A 21,599-nucleotide genomic window follows, 5' to 3' on the forward strand; every position below is an offset into this window, starting at 1 on the left:
CTTCTTATTTAATCAACCTTTGGCCCAGAACAATCCTGCCCTTTTTTCTGTGTACTCAACCCCCTCTGGTCCAGCCCGGCAGGTGCTGACGGGGATGGTTTGCTCTAAAGATTGAGCCCACACAGAGGGGGAGCAGCTGTGGGCAACTTTCCTCAGGCGCCTCCGGACACACATTCAGTTTCTGGCACAAGAGACCATTCAGCATTACACAGAGTCAGGGCCTTCACTATTCACCATCAAACAGATCAGGAAAGGGGCTGCAGAGTGATACTACTGTAGAAGGCTTTCGATTAAACTGCTGCCACATTTAAATATGACTGAGCTTTAGAACGGGTCACTGAATAACAAATGTCTTATCTTCAGGGGGGAAAAAAGGAAAAGATGGTGAGGAAGAAGTACTGGAATATCATAGACTAATGAGCGTGTTGAGTTTTACACCTGAGCGAACGCCATGAAATTCCCGAGGGATGGATTTGTCTTCCCACTCCCATTCAGCTTTGAGAGAATCAGCGGATGGAGCTTAATTATATTGTTCGGGGACCCTCACAATCGGCATCTTAATATCTGTTAATAAGGCCATTACACAATTGTTTTCATTCCATCTGACTGCTTTTGCTCAAAACAGAGGGGGGAAAAAAGCATGAGTTGCTGATGGATCATTGGTCTGATCGCATGAAAGGAGGATGAGGTGGGAGGACCTACGTGTAGCTCAAATTCACATCAAGAAATGAAATATTGGTAGCCTGGGGGAGACGAATGCGTAGATTTAATGTTCATGTCTTTGATGTGCTCTCTGTAGTATAACAGAACAAAGAATATTTAAAACATGCCACAGAGCTGAAAGACATCTGCTCTCTGATTTTCATATTCAAGTGTCTAGTTTGCATCATATTCTCAAAAACTCCATTATCTAAACTTGATTTTATCCTTTGATGATTTAGAGCGAAATACAATCTGAGAAAGAGTCAAATAGAGTGCTTCCAAAGCGTTTTTTGGTCTTTAGTACAGAGCAAAGAATCACCTCAGTAGCACTAAACAAGGTATGTGCTTTTTATTTCAGACACTAATTATACTCAGTAATATTATGAAACTTAAGATTTGCTTTCAAATGATCAATGATTTAAGTCTACCTCTATAAACACGGTTTATGTTGTTTTTCCAGGTGCACAAATGAAAATTTGCTATATATAGACATAACTAACAGTGCTTTCGTTATAAAATAAAATAATAACTTCTGTAAGTTCAAAATTGTACTTCTTTTGGGAATCATTGAGATAGAAAGAGAGAGAGAGAGAAAGAGAAAGAGAGAGAGTGAGAGAGTGAGTGAGACTAACACTTTCAATCCATTCTCCATAACCTCATTATTTATTGCTGCTGTTAGAGATCAACATGAGTCTAAAGAGCTTGAAATGCATTGATTAATCAGTTCATTGGCTATTAACCCTTGTTTTCTAGTGCTCTGATCCTCTATTCTGTTTAAAGGAAGCTGCTGCATGTTGTGCGCTTTGAGATTAGAAATACAAATATCTTATTGACTACTAAATCATAATATGACCTGTGACCCATAATAACGGACCGAAAATATCAATATTAATTAATCTCGATCAATTTTTTAAGCATTATGAAACGATTTAATGATGTATCGGCGACGAAGCGTGCGCGTCCATCATGACGCATAATAGAGATTCATTGCAAGCACAGGACTGAAACGAAATGGTGAAGGAAAAGCGGACGTTAAAAATGTGTTTAACTTGGTAATTAGATTATTTCCCAACGGCATGATCCCAATCCCAGCGCGCATTTCGGGTAAAGCACATATTTGCATCTGAACCTATGCACTTTTTTTCATTTGAAGCGCATTTATTACTATTGCGTTAAAAAGAACCACAATTGATGCAAGATAAATATAGTATTCAGCACAAATACAATCGACTTGATCTCCGTGAGTATGCGCAACAGCGAGACAAAAACTTTCACAATCCAGGCTTCTTTCATTTTATCATTCTGCCATCAAAGCAACAGATACGAAGAGCAGCTACCATGGCTTGATATTCGCTTCACACATTTTCTCCACACTGTAAAAACGGGTTGTACTCACACGCATAAGTCATGGAGAAGCTATTGCCCAATTTGACCATATCCACTTGAGGTACCAGTTTAGGGATATCCTGGTGATGCGAGAGCGCAAAACGAAACACTTCATATTCGTGTGATTCGGTTGGGAATAACCCTCCTGGGGAGAAAGGAAAATCACAGAATAACGTTAAAACTACTCAAGCAGCTTTCTTGTACAAGTACATTAAATAACACTATACATACGAGGTATCTCGCCATTCTCCACTCTATCCCTCACTTTTGTCATTCACTCACCTATGTTGATATTACTTGGGAAACTGGAACCGAAGCACAATCCCAGAAAACTGGTGCAGAGCAGTGTGAGGCTTCGCTGCATATTTCCTTTTGCATTAGCGAAGATAAAGAAAGCCAAATCCCAAGCATGGGTATGCGCGTGGTGTTGAATATCTCTTCTGGATGCTCTCACACTATCCACACATCGGCGAGTGAGCAGCGTGGATTACAGGTGCACCTCTTTGCGCGTGCTGTCTTCTCTCGCGCTCGCGCCGCGTCCTTGTGTGTTGCGCTCAGTCATTCCTTTAGCACGAGCAGCATTTCCTCTGAACGCCGCGAGCGCGCGCGGGGGTGAGAGAGAGATAGAGGGAGAGAGAGGGTCTCCAAAACCTGCACTCCACTCCAGCGCAACACGGTGTGCGGACTTTCTTATCTACTTTACAATTAGTGATTAAATTGTACGCGCTCTAATTAAGAACTGATGGCGAATGACGAGTAAACACACACGATGGCATACATTATGCGACTCCGTGCTTGTCAATAACATTATTCGTGGAATTCGGTTATTAACTCTGCTTTTTTTCCTTTGTATGGTAATACATTTGTTTTCATGTTTAAAAAAATGAAATTAGAAGTCATTACATATTTTAACTGTGATTAATTTCCTGTTTCCAGCAGTTTCAAGGACTGTATGATCTTCACAGAAAACAATTGATGAGGGGACAAACTGAGACTTAATCGGATGCTAATTAAACAGTTGGACATATTTATAACAGTTTTACCAAATTAATTTAGGTAGAATATTTTAATAAAAAACTCAAAGTCTTTTTTGGAAGTTTGCCAGTGCCTCTTGTTTGAGAACCGCTGTTTTAGAATATGGTACATAAACTTTACTGGCCGGCGTCGACAGGGAGACCATCTGCTGCGCATACAACCAAAGACGGTTGCTGCCCAGTTCCCTCATATGGAAATAAAGGATTCATGCAGGCTTTCAGTTCACCATATTGTCTAAACACACGTGGATGTATTTACCTTTATCAACATTATCTGCATAATCATGTCCTAAAATAAAGTTTAACCCAAAATCCTCCTGATCGGCATGCCTTAGTTTACCCAAAATGAAATTCTGCTATCATTTACTCATTCTTCTAAACCTGCTCAGAAATGAAAGCTTTAGCTATAGTTCTACCAGGAAGACTAAGATGCCACGTCATTCATTATAATTATCTTGTCAGCCTATAAAAACCAAGCAAGCCATATAAGCCCATCTAAGCAATCGGTTTCGCAGTACTCAGGTAAAGTTGCGGAAGTTTCGGTCACGGTGCGGAAGTTTGGACTTCCGACATTGTTTATGTCTCACAGGTTTGTTCATTTCTCTGTCCGTGTTCACCTAACAGCTTAAAGTTGAACAGCTTCGTCAAATCACTTCATTTTCGCTATTGATTGATTTCGCCATTTCGCTTTCATTACTCATCGTACGTTTACATGTCCTTGCATAAGGTTAACATTAAAAGCTTTTAGCACTTCTAACGTTATATCAAATTGAACCAAATGAATGGCATAATCATAACCGAACCGTGAGACCAGTACAGGTTCACTCCTTGAGAAAATATGCTGTTTCAATTAACCAAGCTGTTACATGTACATAGTCAGCCTAACATGTGAGTCCACTACATACATTTTAAGTTTTAATCGTTTCCTTTAATTTCAAGTAATATCGTCCTGTGTTGTCTTTGCAGCTACTGGTGGTGGTCAAGTTGGATTTTATGGCACTTCGCACTACATGACATCTCGGCTTACCAGTTTTTATGGTTCATTGGTTTCTTCTATATAGCTAAGTCTATTGCGGCCTTCCTAATCTTGGCTTATCAATGCTTTTTAACTGCACTTATTGTGACCTTTTATTGTAGCGCTTTTTCATGGACATAACTGTTCGATAATGCAATTTTGGTATCATCACAATTTAACTTTACCTTTCATAAACATATTTCGATTCATTTATGTAACATCATATATAATGTGATTAAGCACCATTAAAATCAATCAATCAATCAATCAATCAATCAATCAATCAATCAATCAATCAATCAATCAATCAATCAATCAATCAAATCAGACCAATAAATACATATTGTAATAATACAAATGATATAACTATTATTACTATTACTTGTTTTTTTATGTAATCATGGTGCTAGCAATGTAAAGATTATGAATTTTATTCAAAGAAAAATGACCCTTCTTACACTGATAAAATTGATCCCTTCAATCAGTGTACATTCTTTTGGATAAATTTGTTAAATTTAAATTTGTAAATGCCTCCAAGATGTTAAGAACATAATTCATTCTTATTATTTGAGATATGTGTAACTTTCATAATCTTGAAATTGTGCATCAAATTTACCTGCAAACTACATTACTGTAATAACAATAATAATTTTAGCAATTCAAAATTGCTGACTGTTTATGACCATAAAAGACAAACAGTCACAAGATATTTTGCGCTAATTCTAGACTCATGTTTTATTGGTCAAATTGGCATATTAAACGTTTTAAAAGTGTAGTTTAAAGCAAAGATGTAAGACATGTTCATATTTTAAGGCATTTTAGATTAAATAAGAGCAACAATATTTGAACCTTAATCTCATTTTGCCAGGGATGCAATTTAGATCTTTTATCATTTTATCATGATCATCTTTTAATTGGATTGCACATATTTAAACTCCAACATAAAAGTATGATACATTGACAGACAGCACAACCAGTGAATCAGGCCCTGAAACCATCCTTTATGATGTTGCTGGGCGATCTCTACCACTTACAGCAACACAGCCGGCTTCACAGCCTCTTTGAGCTAGAGAGAGAGCAATGACAAGATTAGAGCTCTCGGGTTGATTCAAAACAACAGTGGGTTATTTATAATCCACTGCACTTTTAGTGCCATTGAGATTACCTGCTGGCAAACACTGCAGGAAACAACATGCCAGTCAGTGTCACAGCATCGCTACAACAATTCTGAAACGTGAACCTCATGATTTTATGTAGTCCATATCGCATCCTTAAACCTGAAGTAATGTATTTACTTGTAACTAGACCCACATGAAATCTGTGCACGCAGAAATCAGCAGATTTTTAACCCTTCATTGAGTGTATTTATTTATTTGCGTAAATGTGTTTAAAATTATATTGATTTTAAATTAATTTTTTAGTAATATCACTGAAAAATGTGAAAATGTTCAAATGATTTTGTTTCAATACAGTTTGTCTTTTAGTAGATATATTATAGGAAAGACTTGCTCAGTTTACCCAATAAGTGGATCTAATTGAACATTAAACAATAAATAAAAGATAAAAAGCAAATATTTTAGTTACGATTCAGCATAAACCTGAAGATTCTTCACAAAATTCTGTGCAGAAATAGCAAACAATAGCCCCTTTCACACATACAGACCTTTCCGGAAAATTGTCAGTAATTTTCCAGAATAGTATCATGTGTGAACAGGCCCTTTTTGAAAATACAGGTAAATTTGTTCCGTAGATTTTCCAGAAAGAGAAGTTGCAACATTACCGTTAACACCACTGCCACAAAATGCACCCCCTCATAGACTTTCATAGTATTCTCAGTCTACATTTAATAATAATAAAAAAAATCAAAGGTCACAATTGATTAAAACATAAAATGATTATTATTTTGATGGATGAAGCAAGGACAATAAGTAAAATGCATTTTAAAACACACTAGGTTTGCAAAAAGTGTAAAATTATAATATTGACTGTAGTGTAGCCTATAATTGGGCTTTTTAGTGGGTTTTAAACAGACATTTAGGCTACATGGAACACACCAAACAATTTACTTAATCTCATATGTATTGTATTTAAAGTCAATTCAGTTATTTACATTCTGTAAGGGAAGAAATCTATTCACAAAACTCTCCTCAGTCACTCTCTTTAGTGGCATAATTCTTTTATCATTATTATTATTTAACTTTATTATTATTATTATTATTATTATTATTATTATTATTATTATTATTATTATTATCAATTATCAATTAACAGATGCACATTTCAGAGGGGGTGCATTTTATGGCAGGGGTGTGCCTACACTGCTCTGTGTGAACGCTGAAGAAAAATTGCCGGAAAGAGTGCACACGTTTCGAATGCGCTGACGTGAGACGTCTACTCCAAACAAACATGACATTCAGACACATTCAAATCCGCACTGTTCATAAAAAAAAAATGCCTTTGAATATTTTTCCAGACACATTCAGCTGCTAGATGTTTGTAAGATAACGTTTCTATGTTCCTTTTAGTGCCAGCTGTTTAAAGAATGATCAATAAAATGCTTATGATAAACTGCTGTTTGTTTACCTTCAAGCTCTGCTTTAGTTGCTTGACACATGTGCACATGAAGAAGTGATGAGCACCAGCACACACACATATTCTCGACACGTGAAAGTGTTACTCCATATGTTTTCATCGTTGTTGTTAACAATACTTATCCATCCACAGAATTTCTAGTGTAGTCAAATGTGTAAACTGCTCGTGGATGTCTCGGACAAAACAGCAAATAAATGCTAAAGCTTTAAATAAAAGTGAAACCATCAACAAAAGCCTGAACCCTATTATATATACAAATACAAGCAAAGTCGTAGAGGTCATATCTGGTTAATTATGTCAGAATTTACCTGTAATTTGGATGGATGGGTAAACAGTCATTTCCAGAAAAATTCCGGAACGACCTTGCCTGTGTGAACAGCCCTTTTTTAATTTACCAGTAAAGTCATTCTAGTAATTTTCATAATATTTACTGGTATCACTTTGTAAAAGGGGGTAATATCGCCAGAGTCTGTCTGGCCTTAGTTATAACTCAACTAATCGTAGTTTCTACAGCATTTAGCATCAGGTTTTAAATGCAAGGTGGGCTTAAATGCCAACAACATTACTTTGTCAAGCCTTTTGTGAAGTTCCCTGCTTGTTTATGAAAAAGGTTCTAAATCCTGCTTTTGACATAATTAGGATTAAGGATAAGCTCATTTATCAGACCCGAGCAATTTCTCTCCTCTGGATAAAGGAAAAATTGCTTTCCTGCTTAATATTGTCTCACGCAAACAGAGGGCTCAATTAGCATATTTTCACTGACAATAGAATTTAAGCGATTAAACGGGTGCAGGGTGAAGAGTGTTTTCTCCTGTCTTCAGTTTAACACGTACAGTGATAAAACAAGATAGATACTGTTTTTTGTGCCTGCTGTGACACCTCTTGAGATGCAGGAAATCTTCAAGAATGCAGAAAATGAAAGGGAACGCCTGAGAACTTGCAAAGTGTGAAAGAGAGGGTGTCATTTATTATGAACCCAGTTCAAGAGGAAGGCACACATACAAATGAGAGGAGATGAAGCATATGTGCCGCAATCAGCCACACCAGCTCCTTACCATGAAGCTCAATTACTCATTGGAAAGTGAGAAGGTGAGGAGGCCTTTCTCATTAAGCCTGTATCATATTCAACCCAAAAGACCTCTATTAGACATCAAGGCAATAAGAGCAAGTAGTTAGAGGCATGGGAAATGAGTTGCACACATTATGTAAGATGTTTTGATTATTGTACACACAGCCGTTCTCTGTGCACAGCTCTTCTCTGGGGCCTACATAATTAATGTTTTTTTTTTTTTGCGGGATGGCGTTTGCTGTCAAAGAGCTCAAATGGTTAATGCCAGCATGTGTTTCTTCCATGTGTGTTAGGCATGGTGATGATTCTTAGAATTATCTTTCATTTACATATTTCACATAGTTTCACTGGAAGATGCACATATTTGCATAAGCTTAGAATAAGCATCATGTCCATTGCGCTAATCACATAATACCTCCCAGCAGGCCACAAAAAAGGAATTTATTTACAGCTCGCTTAAATGGGATGTGGTTCGAGACTGCATATGCCATTTGTGCACCTCTCAGAACTGAAGTTGACAGTACATTTCAAACTTCAAAAGAGCTTCTGAGTTTGAAATGAGGTAGCAAACATGCGGTGAAATTTAAATGTAAGCAAGCAGAGTTAAAACTGAAGAAAATGGTCAACTTATTCAGTTTAAAGTTTCACTGTTTACGGGCCCCGCTGGCAGATAAAAACATCTACACTACCTGATAAAAGTCTTGTCTTCGATTTCAGTTGTAAGAGCAACAAATATTAACTTGACTTCTAGTTGATCGTTTGGAAAAGTGGCAGGAGGTTGATTTGTCTGATAAAACATCTGATGAACTGCATCCCAATCATCACAAATAATGCAGAAGACCTGTTGGAACCCGCATGGACCCAAGATTCTCACCAAAATCAGTCAAATTTGGTGAAAGAAACATCATGGTTTGGGGTTACATTCAGTATGGGGGTGTGTTAGAGATCTGCAGAGTGGATGGCAACATCAACAGGCTGCGGTATCAAGACATTTGTGCTGCCCATTACATTACAGACCACAGGAGAGGGCAACTTCTTGAGCAGGGTAGTGCTCTTTCTTATACTTTAGCCTCCACATCTAAGTTCCTGAAAGCAAAGAAGATCAAAATGCTCCAGGATTGGTCAGCCGAGTCACCAGAGATGAACATTATTGAGCATTTCCGGGGTAAGATGAAGGAGGAGGCATTGAAGAGGAATCCAAAAAATCTTGATGAACTCTAGGAGTCCTGCAAGAACGCGTTCTTTGCCATTCCAGATGACTTTATTAATAAGTTATTTGAGTCATAGCAGAGATGTATGGATGCAGTCACTCATGGGAGTCATACACAATATTAATTATTTTTTCACTGCACCATGACTTTATATTCTATACTGAAAATGATTTCTGTTAAGTGACAAGACTTTTGTCTCAGCAAAGTCAGACCTTACTGTACTAATTAAATAATTCAAAATCAAGGCATGATCATATATTATTTAGGTAAAATAAGCATAATTTAGAGACCTTTGCCTTTAATATAAGCCACAAGTCAAATTATTATTTGGCATTTCTAAAACTTGGATAGGCGATAAGACTTTTGTCAGGTAGTGTATATTAGACATGAAATTACATCTACAAAAATGTAGTTTATATGTTTTTTTTATCATGTTTCATAATTTACCATCAATAAGCTGAGGCTTTAAGAACACTTACAACATTTTCCAATATATATTATTTGTGTTTGATTTTCTTTTATTGCAATGAGGTCCAGTATTTTTCCTCATTAAAAGAGCTTTAAAGAATGACTGATAAACCTTTAAACTGTTTTGAGCTAAGTTTTTTTTTTAAACAATCACATTTAATGGTGGAATTTATGCAGAAACCTAAATTAATCATGGTGTTTTGAAATTTGAACAAATTGAGAATTATGCTCTCAATATACTTAAATATTGTAATATTTTTATAGTATATATATGTGCCTATTATTTAAAAAAAAAACTTAAAATATTACACACACACACACACAACATAGTTTTACACATCTCTGTTTGTCATTTGCGATCCTTAATTAGATTGCAGTTCTTTCCCTCATTAAACCTTTTTTCAACGCCCAATTTTATTTATTTCCCCCATTCACGCAGATAGGAGATGAATTTGCACTTTCAAAATTGCTGTCTGGAGATATTATGAACATGGCCGTCAAAAGAACTATCTCCCTCAAAAGGCTACTACTCGAAGTGTACTTGCAGAAAACAATTTCACATAATTTCTGTTTATTGTTAAATAAAGAGCTCTTTAAGACTTGTTGGGCCAGCATCTCTATGGTAAAGATCAATATGAAGCAGAGAAGCTTGTTTATCATCAACTCAGTTTTAATTGTGAGTATTGATGGGCAACTTAATTAGACTTTGTGATCAATTGTGGTGTCTTTTTCTCTCTCATACATTTATACATCTGTTGATTCCACAGAACATGCTGAAATACCCTTCCAAAACCATAGTAACCACAAATCCAACTCACCCTCACTATCCAATGTTTCAAAAAATATGTGGTTACCAAACTTTTATAATAATAAAACCATGTTTCATTTTCATACAGCAAGGTTGAATAAATTGTTATGGTAATTGTGTTATGACTGAATTAATTATCATATTTGTTTGACTGGAGAGAATTGCCTTATCAGACTGAGATTATTTTGGTTTAATTGTCTCCGGATCCCTTTGTGTGCAGGTGGCACACAACATATTTTCATCATCTTTGAATATTCTGAACCTCAGTGGGTCTACAGGGACAAATTACGATGGAAAAACTTCGACTGGCCAATTTGATAGAGAGGTAGAAAACAAGTGAGTCAAAGAAATGTGTGCTTGGCATTTTTTTTAAAGGGCTAAGTCGCTCATCTGTCTCTCTCGCTCATTCCATGCTTCCTGTATAATTGTCTTTCCATCCCGCTGCCTGCCGCTGGATGTAGGGCTTTCAGAATGTTACCACAGTAATACTGATTGATGGAGTCGATAGCTCGCCAGGTTCCAGAACATCGAACACCCCCGCAACGCACACATGACAAATTTCGGGGAACAAATTATAATCACTCGCCTCATGATGAATTCCCTCAGGGAAAATAGAAATATTGTGAATACTTATGAACTTTGCCAGCCATGTCCATTCATTCAGTACACTCATGTAGGAGAGGAGAAGAAAATAAAGACAAGGTGAAGAGGAGGAAACACTCACTGATGAGGGTAAATAAAAAAAAAAACAGACAGAGGATATTCAAAGGGTGGACAAGAGGCAAATACTTCTGAACTACATCTCTTTGATCTGTATTTAAAAAGCAATCCAAATAGATCTAGTCCACAGGTTATGAAACACAAACACTCACCTTCTAGCAGATGTAAAAATAATGGCAGCATACTGTAGTATTGCAAGTGTTGTCATGGTATTTCTTATGAATAGATTTACCAATTTAAAGTTAATTTATATCCAATGTATGGACTTTTTAGATGGCCCCTTATTCTTTAATTAACCATTTACAGCATTAAAATTAAGCATTAATTGGATAATTATTTACAGGTTATTCAAGGTACATATTTTCAATGACGTTCCTAATCCCACAATTGTTTCACTAGTATAGCTAAAGACTATAGAATACACAAGATATGTCACTCGTATAGTTTTGAATGGAGAAAAGTGTAACGGTCTATATGGCGAATAAATCCTTGCCTACTAGTACAGGAGCCAATCATCGATCGGTATAGACTAATGTTTCTCTGGGAGAGAAGGTCCTTGTGTGCTTTCACAACAGTTTTTGTGGTGAAAAACACACTGGAATCTCAGTAAATACTTGCTTCACAGACATAAGAAATATGTCAACATAAAGCTTGAAATCTGTACATTTAAATGGACCACCAACATGTATACCTGAAAACAAAATGAAGTTTTACAAACTAATTTCGACAGGAGCACGTGATATGATTGAGCACGACTGGCTTCTCCTTTGTAATCAGTAATAATCCAATCAGAGTGATCCAAGCTTACAATAAATGAAGCTTTTTTTCCCTACTGCTCTATCTTCGTTTTGGAAGAATCCCCCCTTCCACCCTGTCTCCTCTTTTTCCTCCCATTTCTAAGGGAGAGCTCTCGAAACCTAGCTGAGGGTTCTCTCCCAGGACAGCATACCAAACCTGCTATAAATGCTAAGCATATCTAAGTGGGAACTCTTGGATGTGTTTTTGGTTTCGTAATCTATATCAAACTACTCAAATGCCCACAAACTTGTAAACAAAGAGTCACTGTCATTTCTGGAGGAGATTCACTATACGGCCAAGTTGTGAATTACTTCTGAAGACCAACGCGATCTGACGAAGCATTATCCAGAGGATGATAAGGTGTAAATGGCCATAAATAAGGTTGGTGCCGTAACTCGTTCTTTTCGAGTGCGCATGCACATTAGCTCGGGCAACCACAAAAAAATGCTGATATTGTTTAATTTGAATGTTTAGAAATGAAACTTATGAGAGTTAGTAGAGTAACCTTTGAGTTGTTAACTTTTACTGGTGATTTTAAATATGTAATGTAATCGTAAGCTTGGCAAACAGTTTTAGAGAATTTGATATTTCCCCATTCAGGCATAATGGCCAAACACACTGCCCGAGAGTGGTTTCAAAGATGGCCACCAAGTGAAATGGCTTGTCTTAAAGGAACTTTGGTATAGTGCAATGCTATATCAATCAATATACTCAAATCCTACATTTTTATGTAGATGAAAAGGTACACTGCATTTTGTTTTAATCACAGAATAGTTCAGACTACTAAGAGAATCACCTGTACAACCCTCCCTACTTTCCAAAAACTGTACTTATCCAGAGACAGCAGAAGGACTGCCAAAGTCAAACTGAACCCCTCACACCCAGCACACTGCCTCTTTGAACTTTTACCTTCTGGTCAATGCTACAGAGCACTGTGCACCAGAACAGCCCGACACAGAAACAGTTTCTTCCCTCAGGCAATCCATCTCATGAACACTTGATGATAGTAATTGTGAAACAAACATCATTACTTGCCATACACTTTTTATACACATATACACTTATTTAACAACATACTTTACATGCCAATTTGCACATAACAGCTGCACATATAACTGCTTGTACATATACTTGTACATACTCTTGTCAATTTGTATATTTGCAATCACTACTTCAAATTTTAAAATATATTTATTATCTTATTTTTGTCCTGTCTCTGTAATTCTGTTGCACTGTAGAAGCTCTGTCACGAAAACAAATTCTTCATATGTGTGAACATAACAGGCAATAAATGTCTTTCTGATTCTGATTAGGGGCGTATTTTAGTAAATGCTCCCACAGGTTGCATGACTAACAATGAATTCCCTTGGGGAAAATAGAAATATTGGGAATACTCATGATGTTACATTCATTTGGTACACTCATATAAAAGAGGAGAAGAAAATAAAAACAAGATGAAGAGGCGGAAACGCTCACTGATGAGGATGGATAAAAGATATTGGGAGGGTGGACAAGAGGCTATTACTTCTGAGCAACCTCTAGTCTTTGATCCGTATTTAAAGCAATCGAAATACATCTAGTACAAAGGTTATGGAACACAAAAACATTCACCCTCGCTAATAAACAGAGCAGAAACAAGGAAAGTAATGGGATCTTCTTCTTGAGAGACAGATGGGTTAAAAGAAAGCCAGTGAGACACGCCGGGGTTGTTTCAGTCCAAATGTGACTAGTAGACAAGCATTAAAAATCAATCAAAACAAATTAAAGGCTGACAGCAATAGCTGCGTTTTGTTAAATGGAATTGGACTTGGTTGCAAAGCAGTCACAAGGCTAATTATGAGTGCCAATCACCTCGAGTGCCAATCATTTGCTCTCTATTTCACCCACAGAGACCTCAGAGAGCACAGAGGTGAAGATATAATTGAAGGGGCCAAGATATCAGCACACAAATACTGGACCTATGGCATCCAAATGTAAAACTGTAGCTTTTTCTGGACTCTAAAGCACCATCCAACAATTTAACAGAAGTGGATTTTGTATGAAGTTACCTCTCAATGCATTATGAAGGCATGTACAGTATACTGTACATAAGAGATAATGCACATACAGATTCCAGACAATTGCTATGGCAGAATAAACCCTGACAAGGTGATCAGGACCTCTACATGAAGCAGATGATTTTTGTATCAGCCTGAGAGGGTTTATTATTTGAAAACAACCAGCTAGACATACATTATCCCAATATTACATGGCTTCAAAATATTTCATGCTTGTAATTATTTAAACCAAGTGTTATACCAAACACTCCTTCTGGTAACCTGATAACGGGATATCAGGTTTCTGCTGAAAGAATCATTTCTCTTTTTTTATTTTGGCCTCTCCTTTGTTTTTTCACGCTTCACTCTTGCGTTTGTCTATTTCAAAAGTGCTTCAATAATCATGTGCATGTTATCATCAGCTCAAGAAGTCAATTATTTTGAAATTAGATGCGCTCATGAGCTTTCTCAAGAAAGTGAAAATGCTTGAGCTTTAGACGGCCTTGGAAACAACCACGGGGCACAGGGCACATTCTGCTCTTCTTCTTGGCTTTGTGACTGTTCATCAAGACGAGGACGGGGTTTGTTCAAGTTCTGGTCGACCATGGCTTGTTATCATATGTATATATTATAACGGTGCAATGTCTCGGCTGTGTATTTAAAAAATGGCGCCTGCTTTGTTTTCATCTCCCTGGCTTGTGCATGAGCTAGTGACGTATCTCCTTAAACCAATAGAGTTTAGCTGTGTGTTTAGCTCTGCCTTTTGGTACCCTTTTGTTGTGCTAGGTACCCTTTCAAAGGGGTATCTAAAAAGAGATAAGGTATGGTTCACTTTTTGGTACCTTCTGACAGTGTAAATGAGCATAAAAGTGTACTGTTCCATACCGTACCATACCGTACCACACAACTCAGTGGAAACAAGCCATTACAGTATCGGCTACTATTAAAACTGAAATCTTATTAAATTAAATTTAAATATTTTTAGAACTGTTAGGGCTGGCACACACCAAGTCAGATAAAGAACAACTACCAAAAATCAACTGTGTTATCGATTTGGGTCGGTTCCCTTGGGGACCCAAAAACTGCTTGTGAACACACCAAACCGACAAACAAATGTCTAAATGTTAACATATTCTGATGGCCTGACGATTTGAAGACTAGTAGTTTTGGGGTAGGATTAAAATTGGTGATGTAGAGCCAATCTGCTAGTTAAGTGATGACGCGTTGTTTTTAATTATTATTTATAGCTGTGTTTTATTATCCTATGAGATGACCCTGCTTCTTAATTAATCATGAGAGCATGTGCTGCTCAGCGGCAAGGCAGACTTGCCAAGCTGTGAGACCCAAGGACTGGGAGAGACTAATTATTTAGCCATTCATAAAGGGTCGTAATGTTAAGTATTTGTGATTCACATGGTTTGTTGCATGTTTTTCTCTGCAATGTTGTCAGTGCCAAAACAGCAAAGCTGGTGGCTTGTAGCAAACATTTTTTGTCGGGAGAGCTATACGAGAATTGGAAGATGGCAGACTTTGTCTTTTGTCAGTTTGTCAGTTGAGTTTGTTACCATTAATACACATTGCTTATCCGTGCTGCAGAGTTTGCCTATTTCTTTTTAAATCCTTCAGATTACCGGCAGGGTTAATGGTTGGAATAAATAAGTGAAGAGACCTGCTGCACTGCTATTCACTGTGTCTGCATTCAGACCCGGGGATTCAGGGATGGTTGTGTAGTGAAAGTGCAAGTGAAAAGTGCCAAACTGCAGTTAAAAGTTGACAAATTACAAATGAAACACCCAAAATTACATGAAACTCTGGAGGAAATGTGTTTAGTGTGGTGACGATGATATTAATTAAATTATGTGACATAACATGTAAAATGGGATCATGAAAGAAACATTCAAAAAACAACTCATTTAAACACCTTAATCATATTATTGTCTTATTCATATTAAAACAAATAATTTGATTACTGATGTCCATGTAAACGAAGTCAAAGAGAGCAGTTTTGAAGATCATGAAAGTTGCTTTCTCTGGAATACCCATGGCTTTTAATGATACACTGAAGTGAAACAACCAGTCTGTGTCAGAAACTTTATAAGATGAACTTTTTAAGCATTTTATCCAACCAGCCTCTGAGTGTGTTGATAGTCTGAAACATGATGACAAATATGTTGGCAAAGTAAACTATCCCTTTAACACGTATAAGTATCTGACAGATGCTGTATATACATGCTTACATTTAATGAAGAAGGGAAGAAAAACAAGACACTGAAGAGGCAAAACCATGCAATGGTGTCTACAACATCACAGCCTCCCCTGATCTCAGCCGTCATACCATCGCTTCTCAGACACCACTATGATGTAAGAGTCACTGTGGCAACAGGCGAGAAGGCTGAAAGGCCATATGAGGTAAACAAAGGCGCTCTTTTAGTGTTGATGGATCTGCATATCATGCCTTGTGTACTGTTTATGCTGTGCTTGCACCTTCGCAGCCACCTGAGCTGACGGCTCGCATTGTGGAGGTGTTGAGCTCTCATATATTTATCCAGGGAAATCACTGGCTGAGAAATCAATTAGTGCCTGTCTGTGTGAGTATCGCACGCCTGCCATGGCCAAGCAGGACGCTTCCTGTTCATTAAATCACTCTGCGTAATGATCTCAATCGCTCGGCTGTCTGATGCAATCGCCTCAATGCTGGACAAAAAGTGAGTGACAGGATGAAGAGAATGAGAGAAAGAGAAAAATAAACAGCCAACAGGACTGATTTTATTCTTTCACAAGCAGGTTTTTTAAGCCAATCTGCAAGAAACTGATGAGCTAACGCTAAAGTGGAGTCAAACAAGGGTGAACTATAGACAATTATAATGTTTTTGCAAGTCATTCAAACAATAGACAATAGGTAAAACATTTCAATATTATAAAAGAATGTTTCAGCCATGGCATTAAAAGAGTCGAAATAATACAATTCTTATACTCATACGAAAAAAAAAAATTACATTATTTCATTTAGTTTGGTCTAGTGCTTTACAGCAGACAAAAGGGGGAATTATTTGCAATACAGGTCAATGGTGCCAACATTAAAGTTGCAGTAGGTGATCTGTCTAAATGCTATCCATTAGCATTATGGACTCTATTTTGACGATCCATGTGCAAAGTGCAAAGCGCAGGGCGAAAACGCATTAAGGGCGTGTCAGAATCCACCTTTGCTAGCCAATAATAATAATAATAAACCAATCAGAGTCTTATCTCCCATTCCCTTTAAGAGTCAGTTGTGTCGCATTATAGCACATTTGCTATTTACATCACGTAAAGTAAGTGTAAGTGGAAAAATTGAGCATTTCACTAGCATGAAAACAGTTAAACAGAGCATCTACAGCGAGAGATGAGCCTCCTCATTATTAACTTTCACTTTCGCTCTCGTGGATAGCGAAACTTTGTATGCACAGAAATCAAATACCATATAAACAATTCATTTCGTTTGTTAAGCGCAAATATTTGTTTCAAAGCTATTTTCTAAATTCAGTTCTAATTTCCAACAAACGAATAAATGAACAATACTAACAAAGTGTGGTCAAACAACTGAGTCATTTCCAAATACACGTGCTGTGCCCCATATGGCCTAAAACCTGACAGGTGGGCAAATCTAAGCTTGTTTTTAATAAAACAAATATAAATGTGGATATAATAAATAATACTGCTAACAATAATAATAATAACATTATACAAAAGCAAATTGTCATGAATGAACTGAAAAAGCCTCCCGAGATGAAGAAGGCATGAAAGTATGGTTTTTATATTTATGTAGAAAAATAATATGTTTTGTAATATTTTAATCCTTTATAATTATATCTTATATATATCCTTATTATGTCCTATATATATCCTTAATATTTTAATTCTTTTTTATATGTAAAGATATTTGCGTATTGCTCTACATCTTGTATGTATTATGCTGTGTGTAAGCAAGGCACACAACTACATATATCAACTCTGCGCTGGCCAATAGACCGGCTTTGTTCTGGTCTACTGAACAGACTATTATAGTTTCTCAAAATAGCAACACGCCAGCAATGCGCCTCAACACGCCTAAGGACGCACATATGAGCGCAAACACATTTGCTATTTAAACAGTGTGGTGCAAAACGTCAAAACGACTCTTGTGCCAAGCTGAAACTAGCAAACAACTACTGCGTCGTGCCTTGCGCCACATTGCGCCGGGTGTATGATAGGGCCCTATATATTTGAAGTACAGTCCCTCCCCTGCCATCCAAAGCCACGCCTCCTGAAATCGTAAATGCGCTCTTTCAGGCAATTTTCCTTCTTTGTTTACACAAAGCAGGATTCCAGCAAATTAACGGGAATATTCCAACTTCTTTTTCCGAAAAATTGTCGGAAAATTTTTTCAAAAGGGTCTGTTTACACATGATCCCTTTCTGGATGATTTCTGGTAATTTTCCGGAAAGGTCTGAATGTGTGAAAGAGGCTGACTGTACTGTAGCACAGGGCAGCATTTTAATTAAAATTGTCAATTAAAATGCACCTTTTTGGAAATATTCAATGGTTTTTGCATTAAAATAAAGCTGGGCGAAGCAGTGGCGCAGTAGGTAGTTGCTTTAGCCCCCACAGCAAGAAGGTCGCTGGTTCGAACCTTGGCTTAATTGGCATTTCTGTGAGGAGTTTGCATGTTCCCCCTGTGTTCGGTTTCCTCCGGGTGCTCCGGTTTCCCCCACAGTCCAAAGACATGCTGCAGGTGAATTGGGTAGGCTAAATTGTCCGTAGTGTATGAGTGTATGAGGGTGACAGGCCCAGACAACAGGCCGGCCGGAATGTGTAAAAAAAGTTGTTATTATATGGACAAGTCTAAAGTGGCTTGTTCCAAAGAGCCGACCCCGCAACCATACAGGACTAAGGCCAAAGAAGAAGAAGATTTGCATAAATAAAGCTACAATTACTAAAAGAATGAAAATAAGGATGCAGTAAAACATACTGGGCTAAAATATAATGTGGTGCTAAAATATTGCAAGAACTACATCCAAAAAAAATCCATGTCAAAAAACAAACAAACAAACCAGCAAGTATACAATAAAGACATCTCAAGTGATTTCAGACATTCTTCTGTTGGTTTCAACATCATTTGGCTGAAAAAAAGCAGCAGATTGTCTGGAATCAATTACAGTGCCTTTAATGTACTGTACGGTTGCTAGGTGTTTTCTGGAAACCTACATTATGTAGGTGTTTTCTGGAACTACACATGAAATTCACTGAAGCATTTGTCTTTTTTCCCCCCTGTGAGACCATCATAATGTGTAACACGGATCATATCGCAGCCAAAACGAGATTGTTTCCAAACTTCTATATTAAATATAGAATGAACTTACTCCACAGAGGTTCCCCTGATCACAAACAGCTTTCTATTAAGACAACAATGCTTACAGTATGTTCATAATAAAGACACCATGCCAAAGCTTACTATTATCTTCAACAGCCCAGATTCAGCCAGTGTTCTTCTTGTCCTTAAACAGCAGTATGGCCTACATTTTTTATGAGGTTGGGATGTTAAAAAAGAAATGTCACCAGAGGGTCCTGAAATAGTTTGTGCACATTACAGCACATATTAGCTTGGAATTTATTATAAGAATTAAACATGAGCAAGGGCATGTATGTAAGAGATGCTCTGTTTTTTTTTTTGTTTTGTTTGGAAGTTTAGTGGGCTGTATGTTTGGTTCTGACCTTTAGTTGTGATGTATGCATTTACTGCACCTGAAGGTATGTATGTTAAACAATGCTCAACTGTATTTACATAAGGTTAAAGCTCAGGTATTGTGAAAAGGTTTCTTTCCAATTACCAGGGGTTATTATGCATGATGTGAATCACACCATATAGCTCAAGCATGAAAAAGAGACCTTGGAAAATCAGTTAGCAGCAATGTTTTCTCTGAGGTAAACATCTTATGAGAAAATCTACAGGACAAAATGGTTTAGCAAATCATTTTTAAAGTTAAGTGTTAGATTATGAACCTAAATAGTATCTACCATAGTGTCACTTCACTTAACCTTTTCCCAATGAAATCTTAAGATCTGGATTATCATGACTGCATCTCATGTTCACGTAAATCATACTGTAAACCACCCGAAGAAGAGGAACAATAATCACATCAGGCAACAACAAGCAAATAAATATAAACAGTTGTATTATATTTAATTACCATAAACCTTTATTTTTATGGTAAAAAATGAGCAAAAAATAAATAAATGCCTTTACAGAAGCAAAGGGTTCACCTAGTTATAAACCTATTTAAGCCTTGTTAGACAAAGGACAGTATTACTAGGGTATAAACAAACCCTTTTTATTTACATTGATTATAAACTTAAAAATATAGAGTTTGTATTTTATTTTTACATTATATTTAGTGTCCATATTCACTCACCGGCCACTTTATAAGGTACACTATACTAGTACCGGGTTGGACTCTCTTTTGTCTTCAGAACTGCCCTAATCCTTTGTGGCATAGATTCAACAATGTACTGGGAATATTCCTCAGAGATTTTGCTCCATATTGACATGATAGCATCGCGCAGTTGCTGCAGATTTTCCAGCTGCTCATCCATGATGTGAATCTCCAAATGTGCTCTATTGGATTGAGATCTGGTGCCTGTGGAGGCCATTTGAGTACAGTGAACTCATTGTCATGTTCAAGAAACCAGCCTGAAAACACTGTGTTATGCTGCTGAAAGTCAGAAGATGGGTACACTGTGCTCATAAAGGGATGGACATGGTCAGCAACAATACTCAGGTAGGCTGTGGAGTTGATATGATGCTCAATTGGTAATGAGCCCAAAGTACACCAAGAAAATATCCACACCCTTACACCATCACCACCAGCCTGAACTGTTGCTACAAGGCAGGATGGATCCATGCTTTCATGTTGTTGACGCCAAATTCTGACCCTACCATCCGAATGTTGCAGCAGAAATCGAGACTCATCAGATCAGGCAGCGTTTTCCAAACTTCTATAGACCAATTTTGGTGAGCCTGTGTGAATTGTAACCTAAGTTTCCTGTTCTTAGCTGACAGAAGTAGTGCTTCTGCCGCTGTAGCGCATCTGCCTCAAGGTTGGATGTGTTGTGCATTAAGAGATGCTGTTCTGCATATCACGGTTGTATTGAGTGTTTATTTTAGTTACTGTTGCCTTTCTATCAACTCAAACCAGTCTGGTTATTCTCCTTTGCCACTCGCTGGATAATTTCTCTTTTTCGTACCATTCTTTGTAAACTTTAGAGATGATTGTGCATGAAAATCCCAGCAGATGAGCAGTTTCTGAAATACTCAGAATCCTCAGTTTGAACTGCAGCAGATTATCTTGACCATGTTTAAATTCCTGAATGCATTGAGTTGCTGCCATGTGATTGGCGGATTAGAAATTTGCGTTAACAAGCAGTTGGACAGGTCTACCTACTAAAGTGGCCGATGAGTGTATTTTTTTATTTAAGCTTAAAAATCTATTTTTTACTGATCTTCCAAAAATAATGAATTAAATGTTTTATTAACCTACCTACCTACTTAATAACTAGTGCATAAACAAACATTTTACAAAATACATGAGCCGAAACCATAAACAGACCATCATTTCACTTTGATATTTGACAAAAAAAAATCCCAGGTAAAATATACATTTTTTATACTTTTTTTTTTTTTTTTCCACAAACATCAGAATGAAACATTATGAAATGTCTTGATGTAGTGTAGCAACTATGCTGCA

General features: G+C 37.1%; 1 protein-coding gene across 11 annotated transcripts in view; it reads right to left on the reverse strand.

Moving 5' to 3' along the window:
* The window catches only part of gria1a (glutamate receptor, ionotropic, AMPA 1a), a 381,070-nt gene that overhangs the window by 145,957 nt on the left and 213,514 nt on the right, over positions 1–21,599 (reverse strand). For 8 of the 11 annotated variants that reach the window (XR_012389626.1, XR_012389624.1, XR_012389627.1 and 5 more), the window contains exons 1-2: positions 2,371–2,633; positions 2,099–2,233 (exon numbers count right to left, since the gene is read on the reverse strand). The exons of 2 other annotated variants lie outside the window; for them this stretch is intronic. Coding sequence is in view for 5 of the 9 variants with exons in the window: in XM_073921697.1 (XP_073777798.1) it covers positions 2,099–2,233; positions 2,371–2,452 (217 nt within the window). In the remaining 4 variants the exon portion in view is untranslated. 11 annotated transcript variants of the gene reach the window in all.

Source organism: Danio rerio, chromosome 14, assembly GCF_049306965.1.
Source record: "Danio rerio strain Tuebingen ecotype United States chromosome 14, GRCz12tu, whole genome shotgun sequence".
NCBI classification, from domain to species: domain Eukaryota; kingdom Metazoa; phylum Chordata; class Actinopteri; order Cypriniformes; family Danionidae; genus Danio; species Danio rerio.